The following is a 22,187-nucleotide window of genomic DNA, read 5'->3' as shown; positions in this document are numbered from 1 at the left end:
GGTGGAGCAGCTGAGAGCCCATCTCTCCAGCAGTGTCTCAGACCGGGGAGACGGGGAGGCAGTGCAGCGGGGGGCTGTGCACATCTACACAAGCATGGCTCCTCTGGATGGAAGGAAAACAGGAAGAGGGAAGGATGGGGTCGTAATTATCTGTCTGTGTTAGTGACGTTTCCACTGCTCTGGTGCTTGTGTGCTTGTGGTGCGTGTGTGTGTGTGTGTGTGTGTGTGTGTCGGGGGAGGAGAGCAGGCTTTCATCCCTGCATCTCCCAGCAGCTCAGTGTTTTCATCCGGATCCAGGCAGCTAGAACTGTTTTGCTTCCTGCAGGAAAAAGGGAAAAGGGACAGCAGCTGTGTATTTTTTTCCTCTGTTTTCCACTGTGGATGTCATCAACTGGACAGATACACTGTAGACGCACGCAGGCACATATGAAGGGCAAAGGGAAGGAGGCGGAGAGTGTAGAATGGCTCACTATAAGGATGGATCTGTCAAAAAGACCTCTTCTCTGAACCTGGTGACTGGATTCTTTCAGTATCTACGTGGTAAGTAGGGCAACATTTTCATCGATCCTCTCTCTGTGCCCTACATCCTGGAGGATTTAGTTTGCAAAAAAACAACAACAAGAAGCCTAGGTTGTTGGCTTGTGGCTTAAATCTAGGTGAACCAGATGTATTAACAAGACAGGCATTGACACAGCACTGCTAGGCTACATGCTTCACTGGACATCCCTGTGGCTTAGTGATGCTCCTTCAGATAGAACTATTTTGCCTTTGGGTTAATCTGGTTTCTTTGGTCTCTTGTGTGTAAAGTGTTAGGGATAACATACAGTACTGTTAGTTCTCCACAGCACGTGACCAGAGAGTGTATTCTATGTGCGGATGTTTTAAAAATGGCCTCTGTATGCAGTGTTGCTGTGCTGGGCATACATGTAAATATCACTGTGTCACATTTCCTGTGCAAAGTCTCCCTTTTTTCTTCAATAGCACCAGAAGCTAAAATCAGATGTTTTGTTATACAAACATGCATTATGCATGGGGGAGTCACCATGCCTGCATACATTACCCCACCACAAAGGGGGCTGGGGGTGACCTGAGCCACCACGCATGTCATTATTGTGACACAGCAGTGGTCTGCAAGACCCGTGAACAGAAAATCTCGTCTGCACATAATCTAATCTCACATGACCTAATTTTGAAGGGACTGTTGCAATCGTCTAGCATTATCGGTTGCCTACACTGTAGCAGGATGGTAGTTTTAAACAGATTTTCAGTGAGAGACAAAATAACTATATTATGAATTACACTTTGTAACAGTTAACAGAGTTATTTTTTGGATAATCAGGTATCTCCACATGATGCTGATCTCGACCTTAACATAAAGCTATCGAGTAGCCATAACATAAAGCTATTGAGTAGCCTTAATAGTTTTCATCTGTGCATTGTAGGAATTGGATATTGTGCTGCAGCATGTGCCACTGCATCTCTTTCTCTCTGCCGTTACTCTGTAACATTGGCTTCTTTAGTGTGAAGTCTGGGGTCGGGGAGGTCAGGTGATCTATTGGACACTACTAAATGAAATATTCACAATCTATGTGAATTAACAGGTCTCACTAAGACTTTTAACAGGCTTCAAGAAGACCTAGGAATGAAGAATATGAAACGGTAGAATAAGCGGCTACTGGCTATCAATTGTGACTTCCATAGTGGTGTAGTCTACGTGATACGCAGGACTACGGCGTATACCCACTAGGAAAGGCCAAGGATTTCCATATACCCACTTAAAAATGTGTGAGGATACGCAACAGCATTTTGTGACAGAACTTTCACTTTCATTCATAACATTCACCCTGTCTGTGTTACGAAGCACTTGAATCTTGGACCATTGGGACTAACTATAGCATCATATACCATCAAAGGGGGGAGATGCGACATGAAATGTCAAAATGCAGCACTATCATGCACAGATCAGCCTTAAAACATGTAATGTTAGATATACAGTATATAACGTTAGACAGGGAGCGCAGATTTATTTTAATGTATTTTTATATTTTTACGTTCCGAAATTAACAATATGAGGCTGGGAGGGGAAAATCACAGTATACCCACTAGAAAAAACTAGACTACACCACTGTTGACGATGTTTTCTACCCCTTTACCTTTCAGATGAGCAAGAGGCCGTACAGAAGAGAACCTTTACCAAATGGATCAACTCTCACTTGGCAAAGGTAGGAGGGCTTTTTTTGTTGACTTTGCTCCTACCTGTGCTGTCTTAAGACATGGTTAAACCTCTAAATGAAATGATGATGTTATCTCACAATATCTGATATTATAATGATATTAATATCTGAAAATTATGATCATAACCTTTGTAATCTGATTTACTCTTAATGTGTTAATGTATAACTCTCTGTTATAGTCTTTTGTAGCTCTCTATGACAGAGGTGTCTTGGCTTCTCGTTGGGCAGTGGCATTTCATGACCACATTTCATGACCACATTTCATGACCACATTTCATGACCACATTTCATGACCACATTTCATGACCACATTTCATGACCACATTTCATGACCCCCTCATGCGAGAAGAGAGAATGGACTGTGAGATTTGCTTTGTCATCCAATCATAATGATTCTGAGAGGCGGCTGAAAATGTAATTGAACCACATTAGACAAATCCGTACATAATGTTCATCATTACACTCAAGCTGTTAAAATCACTCGGCATGTCATTTCTGCCTGAACAGTTTGATTACCGCCATAATTGTCACTGTAGCAGTAAACGAGTGAGTTCTGGATTGGATTTTGGGTTTGTCACATTAACTAACAAACAGAGGACAGTGTGCTGCTGTGTGAGAGAGTGCTGTGTTATGTTTCGGAGTGTGCAGAGTGTTTTGCTGAGCCACTGTGAGAAACAGTGTAAAGATGACAACGAATAATAAGGTCTATGTCATGGATTAGAGACAAATCTGTCACTCTGTTTCTAAGAAGCTGGTGTGTGTGTGTGTGTGTGTGTGTGTGTGTGTGTGTGTGTGTGTGTGTAGGATAGGATTGGCAGGGAGAGTGCAGCACGGTGCAGATGGAGTGCTTGAGGGAGAGGAACAATTCTCTGCAGGTAGCAGTCTGCTCCTACAGCCAACGTAGCGCTCTGCGCTTAAATAACTAGCCACTACTGGGATGAGCGCACAAACACAGTACATCCTTAGAGATTAGAATTGTTATGATGAATATTATTAGGTTAATTTGATCCACGGTATTTAAATAATACTAATACCAAATGTGTAAAAAGTGTGTATCACAACAGATGTTGCAATCCAAACCATCCCTTAGCATAACATTGGATTCTTTCTAAGTGATAGGGGCCTGATTATAATATCCATGCTGATTTCTTGCTGTCTTTCAGGGAGGTAGGTTTTTGCTGGCTCAGATGCTTAGGTGACACAGCACATTGTGCTGCTGGTCAGGGAGGGAGACTAACATGACACAAATGCAGGGTTTAGGTATTGAACACACAGTATTGATCACAGAGGTTGGTTTGAGAGCAGTCTTTTGTCCGGCCAGATTTAACCCACGGCAGATCAAAGCTTCAATCTCTAAAACTTTGGAGGAATCTGAGTCATGTGCCATTATGTTGACTTCATTACTCATGCATTACAGACTTTTCTCTCCCAATATGATGATCTCTCTCTCTCTCTCTCTCTCTCTCTCTCTCCTCTCTCTCTCTCTCTCTCTCTCTCTCTCTCTCTCTCTCTCTCTCTCTCTCTCTCTCTCTCTCTCCCTCTCCCTCTCCCTCTCTCTCTCTCTCTGTCTCTCTCTGTCTCTCTCTCTCTCCCTCTCTCTCTCTCCCTCTGTCTCTCTCTCTCTCTATCTTTTGCTCTCTCTGCATACCAATGGGATTGTAGGAGTCATGAGGCCTCTCATCCTTTCAGATACATCCAGCTATCGCTAAGCTACTGTCAGGCTACTACCTATCAATCCATCTTTCGATCCGTTTTTATCTGATCTCATTTAAACTTATTTATTTTCCTGATAAGCACGGTCGTCCTTCTGTGTTACAGTAGATTCATGTGGGTAGCCAACAGATCCATTGGAAGATTGATTTTGAGTTCCGTTTGGAGTGGAACAAAATACTATATTTTCTCCATGACGTTAGTGTCGACGTTTTATGATGGAAAGTGCTTGTGCTATTTCAGCACTTTGAACTTTCACTCAGCAGTCACGCTGTTCCATTGTGTCCATTTCCTATCGCATTACCAAGCACTTCTCCAGCGATTTGTTTGGACAGTAAAATGGTCGCTCACACACATGTGAATCCCATTAATTGAAACCCAGAATTTATAATTTCCTTAGAGACTCATATTTAGGCTGTTCTGGGCAATATAATGGCTCATGTTGCCAGTGGATTAATCTAATCAATATGTTTTTAGTGGATTTTGTTGATAGGATACTGGTTACTGGTTGTGGAAAGGAACATTAAAGGAAAGGAGAGGAATGAAAGGAATACATCGAAAAGACAGTGGTGAAAAGAGGACACATTTGTGACAGGGTCTGGTGAAAGAGTCCTCAAGTAGGGCATGGTCATCATTCTAGATCATGAAAGTGCTTGAAAGATTATACGCTTTCAAATGATGTGTCATACATTGAAATCTGAGAATAGTTGAAGAAGATATGCTTGAATGTTGGGGCTCCTCAAACCAAATAGTGGAGCCTATCGCTAAAATAGTAGGCTAGTGCTAAAAAGGAACATTGCTACGAACATCTAACTGCATGTTTAGCACAACATCACAACACAATCACAACATGCTGATAGAACATGAACATGCTAAAAACACATACCGACATAATTAGTCCTTGCATTTGAACATGTCCTAAAACGTACGTTTGTTTACAAGCCATGTATCACTTACCCAGTAGCCTAGGGCAGACGAGACAGTGAATCCAATTCACAAATGATAAGTACCGTATTTTCCGGACTATAAGTCGCACCCGAGTATAAGTCGCAGCAGTCAAAAAATGGGTCATGAAGAGGAAAACCCCACATATAAGTCGCGCTGGACTATAAGTCGCATTTATTTACCGTAGAAATGTATTTCTCAAAAACATTCAGTTATTCAATTACACAATAGCACACAGAACAACAGGCTCAGGCTGAATGCCGCTGAATACCGGTGTCCGGTATGTGATGAATAAAAAAATTAAAATAAAAAATAAATAAAAATATTAACACATTAATAAAGAACATACCTGGGAGGCTGAATAGGCTAAATTGGTTGTAAAGTCGCTATGGAATAAGGCCTATGCTAAATGCCCAAAAATGTAATGTGTCCGGTATGTTAACGTACCGTAACACAACAGTTATTCAACCACCGTACATATTATAGCACACAGAACAACAGGCTCAATAGGTGTCCGGTATGTTAACGTAACACAACAGTTATTCAACCACCGTACATATTATAGCACACAGAACAACAGGCTCAATAGGTGTCCGGTATGTTAACGTAACACATTAATGAATAAAGATGAACACATTAATAAAGAACATAGGCCTACCTGGGAGGCTGAATAGGCGAAAACGGACATAACAAGCCAGCGAGTCCAACAAGCAAAGTCATTGATATTAATCTCCTTGGCCACTGCCAGGGCGTGGAGACGTAACTGCACTGTTGACAAGCCTCTCCCGGCAGCACGTTGTTCAAGCACCCATCTGTGGACTCGTTCCTCCATCTCTGGCCATCAAGCTTTCAGCCCGCTATTTGCTTTCTTCGTTTTCTTCATGGCAGTGAGAGTAACCTCTGCTTTTCGCCAATCCCTCACAAGTTTCTCACTCACTCCAAACTTTCTTTCTGTTGCTCGATTACCGTTTTCGGCTGCATATTTTACAAGTTGCAGTTTGTAATCTGCAGAATAGGATTTTCTTTTTGACTCCATTTTGTTTGTGTCATCAGCTGTCTTTTTCAGTGGTAGGCCTACTCGTTGTCACACGCCTAGAGCGCCCTCTCGTGGTTGTAGACGGTAATGTTTACTCCTTGGTTCATGTCAGTCAGAGATTACCGTATGTCAGTTCATGTCAGTCAGAGATTATGAATTATTGATATATAAGTCGCACCTGACTATAAGTCGCAGGACCAGCCAAAGTATGAAAAAAACCGCGACTTATAGTCCGGAAAATACGGTATTTAGTATTTTGTGATCCTTTAGTGGTCCTTGTTACACCGAGTGGGCTCTTCAACACTTCAACTTACATAATATGCAAAAAAAACTGAAAACACATTTGTGCAACTTGAGAATTGCTGACATGCAGCCCTTTTCACTAGACCGTGTCACATTTACTATAACGACAGGTAGTGCTGCACTTCCATCATTCTGTCGGCCCTGTCTTGGATGTAAGGGAGAAAAGGCAACAAGCTCAGGAGAGGCTAACGCCTTTTCACACTTGCTGCCCCACGTTGTCCAACAATAGCATCCTGTCATGTTATGAGATGGGTTGTGAAATGAGCCGCTTAGTGTGCCAAAAAAAATATTCCACGATGAACATACTGTACCAACTGCCATTTTTTCGTAGATTGTTCTACAGTGTGTGTTCCACCACGGACATTCGGTCAACTGATTGTGGACTACAGCTCTAGAAAATGTGTGGCTATGTTACAGTAGAATGAGCAACACTAACCAGTTAGGGTTAAATGGACCCATGCTCTAGTTTTGCTCAGAGAAACACCGCCTCAGGAGTGGGCATCACGCCACCTCCGAGGCGAAAGCACCATCTTTTCAGCTGCGGGGGTGCTCTGTATTCCAGGCTTCAGCTAACAAGCTCTGTCAACACAAGGGAGACAATACTGTTGATTTGTCACAGAGGGGTTTTACTTTTTCGAGATTGTTGTTAACAAGAATGAGGTTTTAGCATTGCATTTGGGTTATGGTTAACTTTGTGACGCATTATTAGCCTATCCTTATGTTCAAATGTTTTTTTAATTCTAGAAAAGACCGTTTTTTGTTTGTTTTTGGTTTCCTCTGCTTACACACTTTCTCTCTTCGCCAGCGTAAACCGCCTCTAGAGGTTAATGACCTTTTCGAGGACATAAAGGATGGGGTGAAGCTCCTGGCCCTGTTGGAGGTGCTATCTGGCCAGAGACTAGTAAGTACTGCTGGGTTTTCTATTCTGGTTACAATGTTCAGAAGCATTTTATCATTAGGGGTGATTATTATTATTATTATTTATTACTAACTCATAAAGGAGCTTTTGTGATGACGTTCAACTGTACCTGTAGGTTATTGAAGTATACAATCCAGCTAGGGAATAACTACAGTATAAAGGTATGGCATAGCATAGCATAGTATAGTAGTATGGTATAGTATGGTATGTTACAGTATGGTGTAGCATGGTGTAGTGTGGTATAGTGTGGTATAACATAGTGTATTATGGTAGAGTATGGTGTAGTAGCATAGTGTAGCATGGTTTAGTATGTTATGGTATGGTATGGCTTTGTATCATGTGGTATAGTACAGGGTTCCCGCGCTGGTCTTAAAAAGCCTTAAAGGCTAAAATCCAGCAATCCGATTTACAAGGCCTAAAAAGGTCTTACATTTCAGTTATTCGGTCTAAAAATGAGATCCTGCAAGGAAATCAGTCCGACCACATGTATTTATGCAGAAATTAATCAAGCTGGAACCCAAAAAAATGCCAATTCGCTCCCTTTTTTGTCTGTATGGCAGTGAAATCCCTCATTTCATCACCTCGAGGATGACAAAAAGCTATCATACGGTGTCGCGAATAGGTCAAAACTTCTATCCAAAGAGGTCTAAAAAAGGTCTAAAAAGGTCTTACATTTGACTTGTTGAAACTTAGGAAACGTAGGAACCCTGTAGTATAGAATGGCTTCTCAACACTCACCTGGTTCTCCCCACTCTCCTCAGCCCTGTGAGCAAGGCCGCCAGCTGAAGAGGATTCACTGGGTGTCCAACATCGGCACGGCACTCCGGTTCCTGGAAGGCAGGAGGGTAAGCAGACCCTCTGGTCACAGCACAGTCTTTGATCCTGAAATCCTGATCAAGTTTCCTGAATATGTTGTGCTAGTCTTTGTTTAACACTAGAACAGCCGTGCCTTTTTTACCTACTAAAAGAGCTGCCTCTCTTTACAATGCTCAAGCTGCTATTTACACACAACGACCACTAGTTGTAAATTAGCTTCCTACACAGAAAAAACGGCAAAACAGCTTTATACTATCTTATCCTGAAGTGATTTTGAAAATGTAAGGATACTGGGTGGTAGAACGCACATATCTAGTAAAAGTCATGAAAGGAGGGTCCTGAAATTTGATCGAGTGCAAAGATATAACACTTTTCTTTACTCACAGGGGTCAAAAGATGGCTGTTCTAGTGTTAATATGCCCAACAAGGAGTTTTCTAATCAATGTCACTTATTGCGACCCCAGCTTCAATGCTATCGGTCTATCTGAGTAGAGTTTCTTGTAACTTCTTGTGCAGTTTCTATGAATCAGTAGAGCTGAGTATGACATGATATACTGTATCTATATCTATTCAAAGTCCTACATATAAATAGGATATCCTCTCTCAGCACTCTCTGAGGCCCTTCAACTTACAGTGTTGTGACCTCTGTCTCACCATTCCTTACCTCAGTCTGTGTATCGAGGATCTCCGGTCAGTCGCTGTAAAGCACACTGTGTGTTCATGTACTCTCTGCATACCTCTTGTGTGATGCACGGTGTGTATTTAGTAACGCTTTGGTTGGACCCCTTGTTTTTTCCTCCTGTTGCATTTTGATTACGGTTGTATCACCACCACCAGACAGGTGCTGTACTGTTGTCATGCATTTGAGTGCATTTTGATTCAGTCCAAAGTTCTCTCCTGCCACAATCAGAACTCTCTATTGTCTATTATTGCCAATAGATCTCAAAATCCTAAAAAAAAATACTATAGTATATGATGGCTATAATGTACAATGTACAGGAATGTTTGAATGACAGGACACAGAGAGTAACTATCCAAAGTTTGTGGCCGAGCTATTTGCTAGCCTACATTTTGCTTGATTGTTGATGTTGATGCCACATATAGAATACATCTTTCATCCTTTCTTTCCTCTCTGTTGAGCTTGGCTGTTTCTGCCTCACTTGCTTTCGTTCTTCGACTGCCTAATGTCATTCTACTGTGTTGCATCCCAGAGCACATTTTTATGGCTGTGAAAGAAAGACCTAAAATATTCATTATGGCAGTGCCCAGCTGAAGGAGCCATTTCTATACTGAGATTATTCATTCATAAATGTGCCTATGGATCTGTGCAATTGTAAGAAGCACTGCTAAGTTGCATTTCAATACGGGTTGTCTTTCGTATACAGATCAAACTAGTCAACATACATGCCACTGACATCGCTGATGGGAGACCTTCCATAGTCCTCGGGTTGATATGGACAGTTATCCTCTACTTCCAGGTAATGCCTTGTCTCTGGTCAACTCTTCTCATAATAATCATAATAATTCATTATATTTATATAGTGCTTTTCCGAGGCTCAAAGACGCTGACAATTATGGGAGAAACGAAAAACACAGAAACAACAAGCAACAGATAACATGGGCACATAGAACACGGAGTTAACGAATGGGGAGGGGCGGTGGCAGGGTTAGGGGAGATGGTTAGGGGTAGGGGAGGTTGTATGCATGTCCAGGGGGGGGAGGGGGGGTTAGGGGAGATGGGTAGGGGTAGGGGAGGTTGTATGCATGTCCAGGGGGGGAGGGGGTGTGGCAGGGTTAGGGGAGATGGTTAGGGGTAGGAGAGGTTGTATGTACAGTATGTCCAGGGGGGGGGGGGGGGGGGTTGGCAGGGTTAGAGGAATCCTACAGTTCATAGACTATATGTCATGATTGAGAGATTGAGATTGATTGAGATTGAGATTGAGATTGAGATTGAGATAACGTTTATTGCCACTATGCGTTACACATATAGGAATTTGCTTCGTCACCACAGCAAGTGCGTTTATACTTTTTTCACATATGATATATATATATGATCGCAGTGTGTTTGCTTACTTCCTGACCCTGTTTGCAGATCGAGGAATTGACCAGTAACCTCCCGGCCCTCGCGGCTCTGTCCAGCAGCACCTCCTCCGTGGACAGCATGGCCAGCTCTGAGACCGGCAGCCCGCCCATGAAGAGGAAGGTGGTCCCCAAGTTCCAGGGCAACGCCAAACGGGCTCTGCTCAGATGGGTGCAGTGCACAGCAGCCAAGTAAGAAAGACACTGTGTTTTGGGTGTGTCCTCCCTGAGGGTCTGGCTATTCTTATCAATGTGGATGTAGTATCTTGTGTTATGGGAGAGGATGGGAGCCCCAGGCCACTAATGAAAAACATTATGGGCCGGTTTCACAGACAAGGCTTAAGCCTAATCCTAGACTAAAAAACATCTTCAATGGAGATTTTACATTGAAAGTGTGATTTAGTCCAGGACTAGGCTTAAGCCTTGTCTCTGAAACCGGCCCAAAATGTTCTTATAATTGAGTGGTGTTGTAGGCCTACGGCAGGCTATCTGTCTGTTTTTGAATGATTGTATGATTTTGAATGTCTGTTATAATGGTGTAATGCAATGACAACTCGTGAGCTCAGAATTATAAGGTCCAATTATCCCCTGCCTATTGCGTAGGATCCGCCGCACGACCCCGTGGCCGGCAGCCCCAGAGGAGGCCGCCAGGCAGACTAGCTGACTGGCTCCTCGAGCCCAACACCGTTATTCCGGCACTCCGGGGGCGCTGTTGCGCGACGGATCCTTGTCCGGAAATATTCCTATACCGCCCTCGGGAGCGGCCGCTCAATATGCCGCTCCCTGTGTGTGCCCCGGCCATATCCGGATCTGGCGAGCTGGGATTCGATCCCAGTCCCCGGTGGGCAGCTTGCACTAGTGGCTAGTGCTTAGACCGCTGAACCTTATAATTCTAACGTCATGACAACTGTGTTTATGTGTCCCTAAGGCGCCAGGGTATTGAGGTGAAGGACTTTGGTGCAAGTTGGCGCAGTGGTGTGGCGTTCCACTCTGTGGTCCATGCCATCCGGCCGGACCTGGTGGACATGGAGGTGGTGAGGAGGAGGAGCAACAGGGAGAACCTGGAGGAGGCCTTCTTTCTGGCGGAGAACGAGCTGGGCATCCCCCGCCTGCTGGACCCGGAAGGTTCTTCTTCTTCTCTCCCTACTATTAATTATTTTTTATCTATCGTGATGTTAGAATTATAAGGTTCTATCTTTTTTTTTTTTACATAATCTGATCCGTTAGGTGTTTATTAATGCCTGTGTGGTGTTATTTTTATTATTTTTTTTTTTTTTAGTTTAGTTAGTAATTAATAAAATACAAAGTTTCCATCTCACAAAACATAATGGAATGTAAAAACTTTGACGCTCAATATCTCTGAACTACCCTAAACGGAGATATCACCTGATCAGTGATGACGGTTAGACAGGGACAGTTAGACAGGGACAGTTAGACAGGGACAGTTAGACAGGGACAGTTAGACAGGTACAGTTAGACAGGGACAGTTAGACAGGGACAGTTAGACAGGGACAGTTAGACAGGTACTGTTAGACAGGTACAGTTAGACAGGTACAGTTAGACAGGTACAGTTAGACAGGTACAGTTAGACAGGGACAGTTAGACAGGGACAGTTAGACAGGGACAGTTAGACAGGGACAGTTAGACAGGGACAGTTAGACAGGTAGAGTTAGACAGGGACAGTTAGACAGGTAGAGTTAGACAGGGACAGTTAGACAGGTAGAGTTAGACAGGGACAGTTAGACAGGTAGAGTTAGACAGGGACAGTTAGACAGGTAGAGTTAGACAGGGACAGTTAGACAGAGACAGTTAGACAGGGACAGTTAGACAGGTACAGTTAGACAGGGACAGTTAGACAGGGACAGTTAGACAGGGACAGTTAGACAGAGACAGTTAGACAGGGACAGTTAGACAGGTACAGTTAGACAGGGACAGTTAGACAGGGACAGTTAGACAGGTACAGTTAGACAGGGACAGTTAGACAGGGACAGTTAGACAGGGACAGTTAGACAGGGACAGTTAGACAGGGACAGTTAGACAGGGACAGTTAGACAGGGACAGTTAGACAGAGACAGTTAGACAGGTACAGTTAGACAGGGACAGTTAGACAGGTACAGTTAGACAGGGACAGTTAGACAGGGACAGTTAGACAGGGACAGTTAGACAGGGACAGTTAGACAGGGACAGTTAGACAGGTACAGTTAGACAGGGACAGTTAGACAGGGACAGTTAGACAGGGACAGTTAGACAGGGACAGTTAGACAGGGACAGTTAGACAGGGACAGTTAGACAGGGACAGTTAGACAGGGACAGTTAGACAGGTACAGTTAGACAGGTACAGTTAGACAGGGACAGTTAGACAGGGACAGTTAGACAGGTACAGTTAGACAGGGACAGTTAGACAGGGACAGTTAGACAGAGACAGTTAGACAGGTACAGTTAGACAGGGACAGTCAGACAGGGACAGTTAGACAGGTACAGTTAGACAGGGACAGTTAGACAGGTACAGTTAGACAGGTACAGTTAGACAGGTACAGTTAGACAGGTACAGTTAGACAGGTACAGTTAGACAGGTACAGTTAGACAGGGACAGTTAGACAGGTACAGTTAGACAGGTACAGTTAGACAGGGACAGTTAGACAGGGACAGTTAGACAGGGACAGTTAGACAGGGACAGTTAGACAGGGACAGTTAGACAGGTACAGTTAGACAGGTACAGTTAGACAGGGACAGTTAGACAGGTACAGTTAGACAGGTACAGTTAGACAGGGACAGTTAGACAGGGACAGTCAGACAGGGACAGTTAGACAGGTACAGTTAGACAGGGACAGTTAGACAGAGACAGTTAGACAGGTACAGTTAGACAGGGACAGTTAGACAGAGACAGTTAGACAGGTACAGTTAGACAGGTACAGTTAGACAGGTACAGTTAGACAGGGACAGTTAGACAGAGACAGTTAGACAGTTAGACAGTTAGACAGAGACAGTTAGACAGGGACAGTTAGACAGGGACAGTTAGACAGGGACAGTTAGACAGGTACAGTTAGACAGGGACAGTTAGACAGGTACAGTTAGACAGGTACAGTTAGACAGGGACAGTTAGACAGGGACAGTTAGACAGAGACAGTTAGACAGGGGCAGTTAGACAGGGACAGTTAGACAGGGACAGTTAGACAGGGACAGTTAGACAGGGACAGTTAGACAGGTACAGTTAGACAGACACAGTTAGACAGGTACAGTTAGACAGGTACAGTTAGACAGGTACAGTTAGACAGGGACAGTTAGACAGGTACAGTTAGACAGGTACAGTTAGACAGGGACAGTTAGACAGGGGCAGTTAGACAGGGACAGTTAGACAGACACAGTTAGACAGGTAAAGTTAGACAGGGACAGTTAGACAGGGACAGTTAGACAGGGACAGTTAGACAGGGACAGGTACAGTTAGACAGACACAGTTAGACAGGGACAGTTAGACAGGGACAGTTAGACAGGTAAAGTTAGACAGGGACAGTTAGACAGGGACAGTTAGACAGGGACAGTTAGACAGGGACAGGTACAGTTAGACAGAGACAGTTAGACAGGGACAGTTAGACAGGGACAGTTAGACAGGGACAGTTAGACAGGGACAGTTAGACAGGGGCAGTTAGACAGGGACAGTTAGACAGGGACAGGGACAGTTAGACAGGTAAAGTTAGACAGGTACAGTTAGACAGGTACGGTTAGACAAGTACAGTTTGTTACGTGAGATTTATGGCATATTTGCCTAAGTGAGAAATAAATAAAATGTATTTAAACAAAAAATAAAATGAATAACTAACTCCCTACTATTTTTTATGAAACAAACACGATTGCTCTGTCAATGATTCAGGAAAGATGAAATTCTGACAGAAATGCAATAACCATATTATACATATTATATATAACCATATGTGACGGTAGCTGATGAAAGGGGTCGGCAACCAATCCAAATGTTTGATTTTTATTCTGAAATAGCAGGCATACTGTACATCATCTGTTGTCTGTGTGCCAGAGAGGATATACTAAATGTGTTCTCCTTCAGGACACAAGTGCTTTTACTGTCATAGTCATGAGTGATGGCCCATGTCCTGTCATGTCTGCGTTTTACTCACACATCATTTTGAGAGCTGCATTTTGACAGTTGACAACGACATGCTTTTCCGGATAAGCGTAATGTACTGTACATGAGTAAAACGTTAGACATTGTAGGTAACATTCATACAGTACAGTTTGCTTGATTGATATCACTGATCAAAGTCAATGTGTACTAATGCCACCTGCCTGCACATGAATGTAAACTCTCTCTCTCTTGCTGGTTCCTCTGCAGATGTGGACGTCGATAAACCAGATGAGAAGTCCATCATGACGTACATCGCTCAGTTCCTCAAGCACTACCCCAACCCCCACCACGCCGAGACAGACGGACAGCAAGACGAGGTACCCCACTGGGTCCTGCACCATGTCTTGACGTTTTCAAATGAATCAACATGCCTCAGTGTTTGACTGCTTTATGTAAATCTGCTATTGTGTTGTATTGTATTTATTGTATTGTGTTTATTGTATTGTGTTTATTGTATTGTGTTTATTGTATTGTGTTTATTGTATTGTTGTATTCACTTTTTGTATGCTTGTGCTGGTTGTTAACCGTATTTCTCAACGCACCGAGTACAGTCTGTCCATCTCACATGTAAAAAGATTTACCGTCGCATGAAGTCATGAATCATCTTACTCGTCCCCCAATGTGCCGTGTTGTACGTCATGCACTCACTCCATCTCTCCGTCTATGCTATCTCTCCATCTCTCCCTCTATGCTATCCTTCTTGTGCATTTGAAGCTGCTTCTACGTTCCATTCCAACTTTTGCTCTCTCTATGACGGTCCTGCAGGTAAGAGCTCACGCCATGGTGCTGTGTTAGTGCTGTGTTAGTGCTGTGTTAGTGCTGTGTTAGTGCTGTGTTAGTGCTGTGTTAGTGCTGTGTAGTTTGTAGTGTGTAGTATGTAGTGTCTGCCTGTAGTGCACTCTCCTCTGCCATCTCTTTCTCATCCTTTTGCTCGGTCTCGCTCGCTCCTCTAACGCCTTACTTTGCTGTGTTTGCATCTCTTCGTGTGCCTTGCTTTCCTGGATAGTATGGTCCTCAAGATATAGAGCAAATGCTCGAGGTATGTGTCACTGAATACTGTACATAGCGCAATCTTAGACTCTATGAAGATATTTTACAGTTAATGTTTTACCCCCCCACAAAAAATAACTCTAGCTAAGTGTTGTAGAAGTTGGTTTCATGCTCAATATCTGTATATATTTGTGGAAAGAAATGATATACATATTCAAATTAAACCAGATGTAGTCAACCGCCCATACGGTTTCTACTACTCTCAACATGTTCCCAGCTCCTCCACAACAACATTGTTTTGTATTGAATTTAGATATCACGGCTATCATTTGGTATCAGTCTGTATTCCCTCTTTTCCACTGTAACCTTTAAGACTCTTACGTTTCTTTCTTTGAATCGTACTTCCTTCCTTCCTGGAGTGCCATTGTAATGTTTCTGTTTGGTTGGAGAGGAGTGGAGTTTCACAGGAGCGTGGTAGAGATCTATGTGGGTTAAGCTGTGTGTTCCCTGCCTCCCTGCTGACAGAGGGAGGAGCGGAAGGTTCTGAGGGAGGTGAAGGTGTGGCTGGACCAGCTGGAGAGAGACGTGCTGCGGGCCCAGGGCGCCGAGGGAAACCTGACAGACAAATACCAGGTGACCCGGGGTTTTCTTACTTACTCCTTTTTTACTGCTCCAAAGCGCTTTACAACGGCCTCTCATTCACCCACTCACACACACATTCACACACCAATGGCGCTTGAGCAATTTTGGGGTTCAGTGTCTTGCCCAAGGACACTGAACAGCCGGGGCTCGAACCGCCGATCTGCCAACCTTGTGATCATTAGACGGCGACTCTACCTCCTGCGCCACAGCCGCCCCTTAACCCACATAGATTTTGCCATTTAGCCGAAAAGGGGACAGTGCAGTATACATTAATAAGCATTTCAGTTTAGACAACAATGTTAGAGTTAGCTGCAAAGCTAATTTGCACCCCTAGTCCCTGGGCAGGGTTGACAAAACACAGAGCTCTGGAACACCATATCTACAGCCCTACCTGTTATAAAGTGCTATATGGTGTATTATGGTGGTATTATGTATTACGGACATTGTTTCGAGGTACTTTTATGTACTGTATGTTTGCTTTTTTATGCTCCAGGCATTCAAGAGCTTCCGTGTGCAGTACGAGATGAAGAAGAAGCAGTCAGAGCCGCTGCTGCAGCCTGTGCAGAGGGGGGGGAAGCTGTCAGTAGACCAGGCTCTCGTCAAGCAGGGGTGGGACCGCGTGTCTATCAGGGTGAGTATGCTACTGTGGAGCCTTACACAACGCACCCAAACAGGCTAGGCACTGCCACCCACATTGTGAGCGTAGAATTATAAGGTTCTATATCCGTTTAGGGTAGTTCAGAGATATTGAGCGTCAACGTTTTTACATTCCATTATGTTTTGTGAGATGGAACATTTGTATTTTATGAATTACTAACTAAAACATTTCAACATTTTAAAAATAACACCACACAGGCATTAATAAACACTAATGGGTCCGATTATGTAAAAAACTAAATTTTGACAAAAATGGAGATAGAACCTTATAATTCTAACATCACGACATGACACACAGTATGAGGGCCAGACTCAAAGAGACCAAAGATGTTTAAGATACTCATGGAAGACTTACCTACTCAGGCCCTTTGGGTAGACACATTGGGGGAAATTCATGTTATGGAAAGACTGACTCACAGGTTACGACTTTTAGGACCACAGATGGACAGTACCGTAAATGGATGAAGTGGACAGCAGTAGCTTTTTCTTTTCTATTTAATGTTTTTTTTCTTCTTTTGGTTGTTGTTGTTGTTGATGATGACTTGTTGTATTATTGTTCTTATTGTTGAATAAAAATAAAATTGTAAAAAATAAATTAAAAAAAGAGCCCAAAGATGGAGTATAATTTGAAGAAAGGCAAATCTAATTAATATTGGTTGGCAGAACACTTAGCAAACCGGCACCCTGCAAGGCTCCTCTTGTCATTGGCTGTAATGAAGTGTTCAGCGGAGCACAGGCCTTTGTATCAGAGTTCATTAGGAGGGGAGGAGAGTGAAGGAGAGAGAGAGAGGGGAACAGAGAGGGTTTTGTTCACTTGTCAGTGGTCATACACACTGCCCAGCTGAGTATCCCCAGCCTGCCTTCGCAAAGAGCACAGGACTGTGTTGTGCAGAGAACATGTGGAACGTTCTAGACAACCATATACTTCTCAAGGGTTGGATCTGGCCTTGTGCTTGTTGTGTAATGGATGCCTGCTGCAGCTCCTGGACTGGCACATCCATCTGGACAAATCTCTCCCGGGTCCCCTGGGAGTGATCGGAGCTTGGCTGCACCGGGCCGAGATCGCTCTGAGAGAGGAGATTCCCATCCAACAGGCACACGAAGAGACAGCCAATGTTATCCATAGAAAGCTGGAGCAGCATAAGGTACAATATCTTAACATTTTTATTTTTATTTTTTATTATTATTATTTTTAAATGAATGGACTTTTTAAATAGGCACTACATTTTATAAACACTGCTTTGTCTGTCTGTTTTTATTGTATGTATTAATGTATGTGACCTATGTGTGTTTTTAATGTGGAAATGTATTCTTGAGCTGCACTTCTGCCTGTCGAAGGAGAATTTCTGTCACTGTGTGACAGACAATAAATCTATCTTGAATCTTGAATCTTGAATGTTGAATCTATATCATACATAAGGATAAAAATTACTACTTTGATTGTATTTAGCTGGCAACTGAAAAGTTATTAGAGACTCGTAATAGTGTTTCTGATGTTGAATTATTTTTGTCGAAACAATTCAATGCATACCCATAGCTTGTAAACAATTGCTTGAGTTATTGTTATAATAAGGTGTGTGTTTGTGTTGCAGGAGGTATTGAAAAACTTGGATTCACACAAGCAGACGTTCCAGCAGATCCACAGAGACAGATCTGTGAACGGCGTGCCTGTCCCTCCAGAGCAGCTCCAAGACATGGCCGAGCGGTCAGTACTTTAGTCGACTTTGCTTGAATGTTTTGGCTTCTACTGTACATCAAAACATCTAAAGATGTGGCCGAGGGTGGTCCAGTGGTCTAGCACCGCGGTCTACAGCACACACGTATGCCCATGTTGGCATGGGTTCGAATCCGGCCCATGCCCTGCTGACATGCCCTCTCTCTCTCCCTTCTTCTCCTTACTTTCCTGTCTGTCTTCACTGTATCTGTCCAATAAAATAAAAAATATGAGTGGGACTGCCCCACAACATCTAAAAATGTCTCCAGACAGGGTACTACAAATATATGTTAGGAGTAGGTGATTATTTATCCTCTACCTTTTCAACAGATTCAACTTTGTGTCCACATCGTCCCATGCACACCTGATCAAACTGGAATTTTGGGAGATGAAATACCGTCTAATGGCCTTTCTTATCCTGGCTGAGTCCAAGCTCAAGTCCTGGATCATTAAATATGGCAGACGGGACTCTGTGGAACTACTGCTGCAGAGCTACATTGTGAGTCTGCCTCCTTGCTCTAGCCGGTTGAGCTACAAGGCCAAAAAACCTAGTATGTGGATCAGGAGTATTAACATAGATTGATGTTGTTTAAAGGATAATCTTATAGCAATCTCACCGTTTTCAACAGATATTCATCGAGGGGCACCAGTTCTTTGAGCAGTATGAGATGACGTTCAAGACACTTAAGCAGGCTGCAGAGGTGTACGTTAAGTCTGATGGTGCAGGTAGGACTCTACACCTCTTCTCTGACCTGAGCTCTGGTGTGTTTTGAGTGGATATGTTGTCTCACATCACGTCACACATAATAGGAGACAGGCTAACTGTTAATTTCATGTTTTAGGAATTAAGATATGTCGGAAAGGTGCTCAAGTACTGAAATATTAACATACAGTATGGACACTAAATTATTAATTTAGATATGCATTTAAGTAGTCATGGTAACTCATGGTGTGGACGGTAGCCTTTGATTGGCTGTCTGTGTACTAGTGGTTCACCAATACATCAAAGAAATCATCTCACTGTGCCTGCCTGTCTCTACTAACTACTTCATAAGCCTGCACTGAAATAGGAATTTCCTATAACATACCGGTAATTAATATTTGCACGATACAATAACACTATTCACAGTAGTTGGTAATTTATAGCATAGATGTTTTTTCAGTTAAACATTGTATTCTTGGGCTATTTCAAATGGATCTTCACTAGCCGGCATCAATGGTGGAAATTCAATCAATACATTTAACACTAGAAGAGCCATGAGGGGTCACGGTGACCCCTGTGAGTAAAAGAAAAATTATATCTTTGCACTCGATCAAATTTCAGGACCCTCCTTTCATGACTTTTCCTAGATATGATGCGTTCTACCACCCAGTATCCTTTTCATTTTCAAAATCACTTCAGGATAAGCTAGTATAAAGCTGTTTTGCAGTTTTTCTGTGTAGGAGGCAGGCTAAAAAAAGAAGCGCCCTCTAGTGATCTCTGTGTGTAAATAGCAGATTTACATTCTAAAAAGGGGGTCTATTTGACCCCCAAGGCGGCTCTAGCTCTCTAGTAGGTAAAATAGGCACGGCTGTTGGAGAGAGAACCTGGTTTGATGTTTGATGTTCTGTTCCAGTTGAAGAAGGGGAGGGGGTGAGTAAGTTCCTGAGTGATGCGTCGGCTCAGTGGAAGAACTTGTCGGTGGAGATCCGGAGCGTCCGCAGCATGCTGGAGGAGGTCATCTCCAACTGGGAGAAGTACAGCAGCACGGTGGCGGGGCTGCAGGCCTGGCTGGAGGACGCGGAGCAGATGCTGAACCAGTCTGAGAGCGCCAAACGGGTGAGCACCTGGGTAGCACTGCGTCTCCTGAGACACCCGCTTTTCCCCTTTACTGTGTTCCCTATGACTTCTACTGACCCCCTTGTACTGTCTCTCTGTTCTCCAGTGTCTATAAATATATATATTATATATACCGGTATATATACAGTATATATATATATATATACTTTTCCTTCTATCACTGAGACTGCCAATGGCCCCTGGCCTGAGCTAGATTACTCTTCCTGATACGACTGGTGGATTGATGATTCACTTGCTTAATGTGCATTATTGACTACCTGGGTAGTGGGATAATGGATGGGGAGGCGTTAACTTGACGACACACAATGTCTTCAAAGCTTGTAAATTCGAAAATGTTTTTACTTTTAAGACAGGCCTAAAAACCTTTTTATTCAAAAAGGCCTTTGACTGCTGAACCTGTGTTCATTCTTGTGATTTATTTTGTTTGTTTTTAACTTGTTATGTTTTTACGTTTTTTTTGTTTTTTCTCTCTGTAGCTCTCTGAGATTCTTTTGAATAAAAAGTGCAATACAAATGAAATGCATTATTATTATTATTATTATTATTTAACATCCGTCCCTGTGTATGAGTTCCTGTCTTTTTCCTCTCTCACTAGGACTTCTTCCGGAACCTTCCACACTGGATTCAACAGCACATGGACATGAACGACGCCGGGAACTTCCTCATCGAGACGTGTGATGAGACCGTCTCCAGAGATCTGAAACAGCAGCTTCTCCTCCTCAACGGGCGGTGGAGGGAGCTGTTTGTTAAAGTCAAACATGTAAATTCTTTTTAAAAGTGTTTATTATTAGATATACTATTTTAAGTATATCACCACATATCATTTATAAACTCGGAACATTGGAAGTTAAGATGGAAAAAATATGGATGTACTGTCTGTATAGTCATTTAATTCCCTGCTCCCGTTTCCATGGTTCCCGTTTCCATGGCAGTACGCGAGGGCGGACGAGGTGGATAAGTTGAGGCAGGACTATCAGGAAGGAATCGCCACCTTGAAGATATTCATGGATGCGACCAACGAGAAGCTGAACGCTCCTGTCCAGGTGTCATTCCTGAATGTCAGGACATTTGTCCAAGATGTTGAGGTAACCATTACACACACACACACACACACACACACACACACACACACACACACACACACACACACACACACACACACTATGAAATGTATTCTTAACTTAGTACAACAATCAGTATTAATCAACTGTACAACATTTATCATTAATCGCTATACAACATTTCTCCTTACAGGACATCAAGCACAAAGTGCCAGCCATGGAGGCAGCGTGCAAGACAGCCAACCGCACCGCCCAGCTCCTGACCAAAGACACCCCGCAGGAGGAGGTCTCACACATGCTGGCAGTGATGGCCTCGATCAAAGAGCAACTAAGCAAGGTGTCTAACACGCACCCTATTACCTTCATCTCTCGGTTTTCCAGTCAGTAGTACTGTATGTCTGACCATAAAGGCCGATTTAAACTTCTGCGTAAAATCTACGCCGTAGGCTACGCACATCTCCAAAAATGTAAGTACGCGTCAGTTTCTACGCAACCGTAAGCTCTGTGATTGGTCCGCTTGGTAGCACATGATTCCGACAAGATTCCGACTCTCTCGTCGGCCAAAATGCGGAAGCCATGACAGAAATGTCATTTACTTTTTCTGTAATTACTTATTAATAAAGATTAGAAAAATTATGTTAACCATCGTATTATCTTAGTTTAATGTCATTTCAATGCATCATAGAACTTTTATTTACAACAAGACAAAAAATCGCTATTATGCCGCTTTGAGTAGAGCGCCCTATGGAAGTGTCAGGCACAACCCGGAGGCACCCTTTGCGGGTTAATAACTGTGGTTTACCGTGGGTTAGGATAACAATTCAAACGTGTCCGGATAGGGGAGAGGACAGGGAATCTGAAACCATTTGAATGGTGTCGATACGACACTCCTATCACAGTCGACACAGCTAGGAGCGAATTCCCGGGTGGAACTTTTCTCTCCCCCCGCTGTCAACGGGAGTTTCATCGAGCAGGACGCGGTTGTACAGGCAGCAGCGGGTGAACTCCCGGTTCATTGAGTTTGCGGTTCAAAGCATAACTTCTCGGGGTGTCAGCGCGGTGGTTAAGGGCTCAAAATGACCGTATACCGATGGTGAAGTTAG

The 22,187-nt window shown here is 43.3% G+C and overlaps 1 protein-coding gene across 1 annotated transcript in view; it reads left to right on the top strand.

The window, feature by feature from the left end:
- Window positions 1-461: 461 nt before the first annotated feature.
- The window catches only part of syne1b (spectrin repeat containing, nuclear envelope 1b), a gene marked incomplete at both ends in the record, with an annotated part of 140,201 nt that continues 118,475 nt past the window's right edge, over window positions 462-22,187 (top strand). Inside the window, 22 exons of the mRNA XM_080550517.1 lie at window positions 462-540; window positions 2,161-2,222; window positions 7,034-7,129; window positions 7,909-7,992; window positions 8,633-8,653; window positions 9,349-9,441; window positions 10,056-10,234; window positions 10,971-11,167; window positions 14,388-14,497; window positions 14,895-14,945; window positions 15,187-15,219; window positions 15,696-15,803; window positions 16,306-16,443; window positions 17,450-17,614; window positions 18,062-18,174; window positions 18,514-18,682; window positions 18,813-18,909; window positions 19,026-19,046; window positions 19,800-20,002; window positions 20,619-20,783; window positions 20,956-21,108; window positions 21,278-21,421. Of these exons, the coding sequence (XP_080406643.1) occupies window positions 462-540; window positions 2,161-2,222; window positions 7,034-7,129; window positions 7,909-7,992; window positions 8,633-8,653; window positions 9,349-9,441; window positions 10,056-10,234; window positions 10,971-11,167; window positions 14,388-14,497; window positions 14,895-14,945; window positions 15,187-15,219; window positions 15,696-15,803; window positions 16,306-16,443; window positions 17,450-17,614; window positions 18,062-18,174; window positions 18,514-18,682; window positions 18,813-18,909; window positions 19,026-19,046; window positions 19,800-20,002; window positions 20,619-20,783; window positions 20,956-21,108; window positions 21,278-21,421 (2,481 nt within the window). The remainder of the gene's footprint in view (window positions 541-2,160; window positions 2,223-7,033; window positions 7,130-7,908; window positions 7,993-8,632; window positions 8,654-9,348; window positions 9,442-10,055; window positions 10,235-10,970; window positions 11,168-14,387; window positions 14,498-14,894; window positions 14,946-15,186; window positions 15,220-15,695; window positions 15,804-16,305; window positions 16,444-17,449; window positions 17,615-18,061; window positions 18,175-18,513; window positions 18,683-18,812; window positions 18,910-19,025; window positions 19,047-19,799; window positions 20,003-20,618; window positions 20,784-20,955; window positions 21,109-21,277; window positions 21,422-22,187) is intronic.

The sequence above is a fragment of the Nansenia antarctica genome, assembly GCF_963989245.1.
Source record: "Nansenia antarctica genome assembly, chromosome: 1".
In the NCBI taxonomy this organism is placed as follows: Eukaryota; Metazoa; Chordata; class Actinopteri; order Argentiniformes; family Microstomatidae; genus Nansenia; species Nansenia antarctica.
The sequence above is the reverse complement of the archived record's forward strand: the minus strand, read 5'-3'. Positions and strand labels throughout refer to the sequence as shown.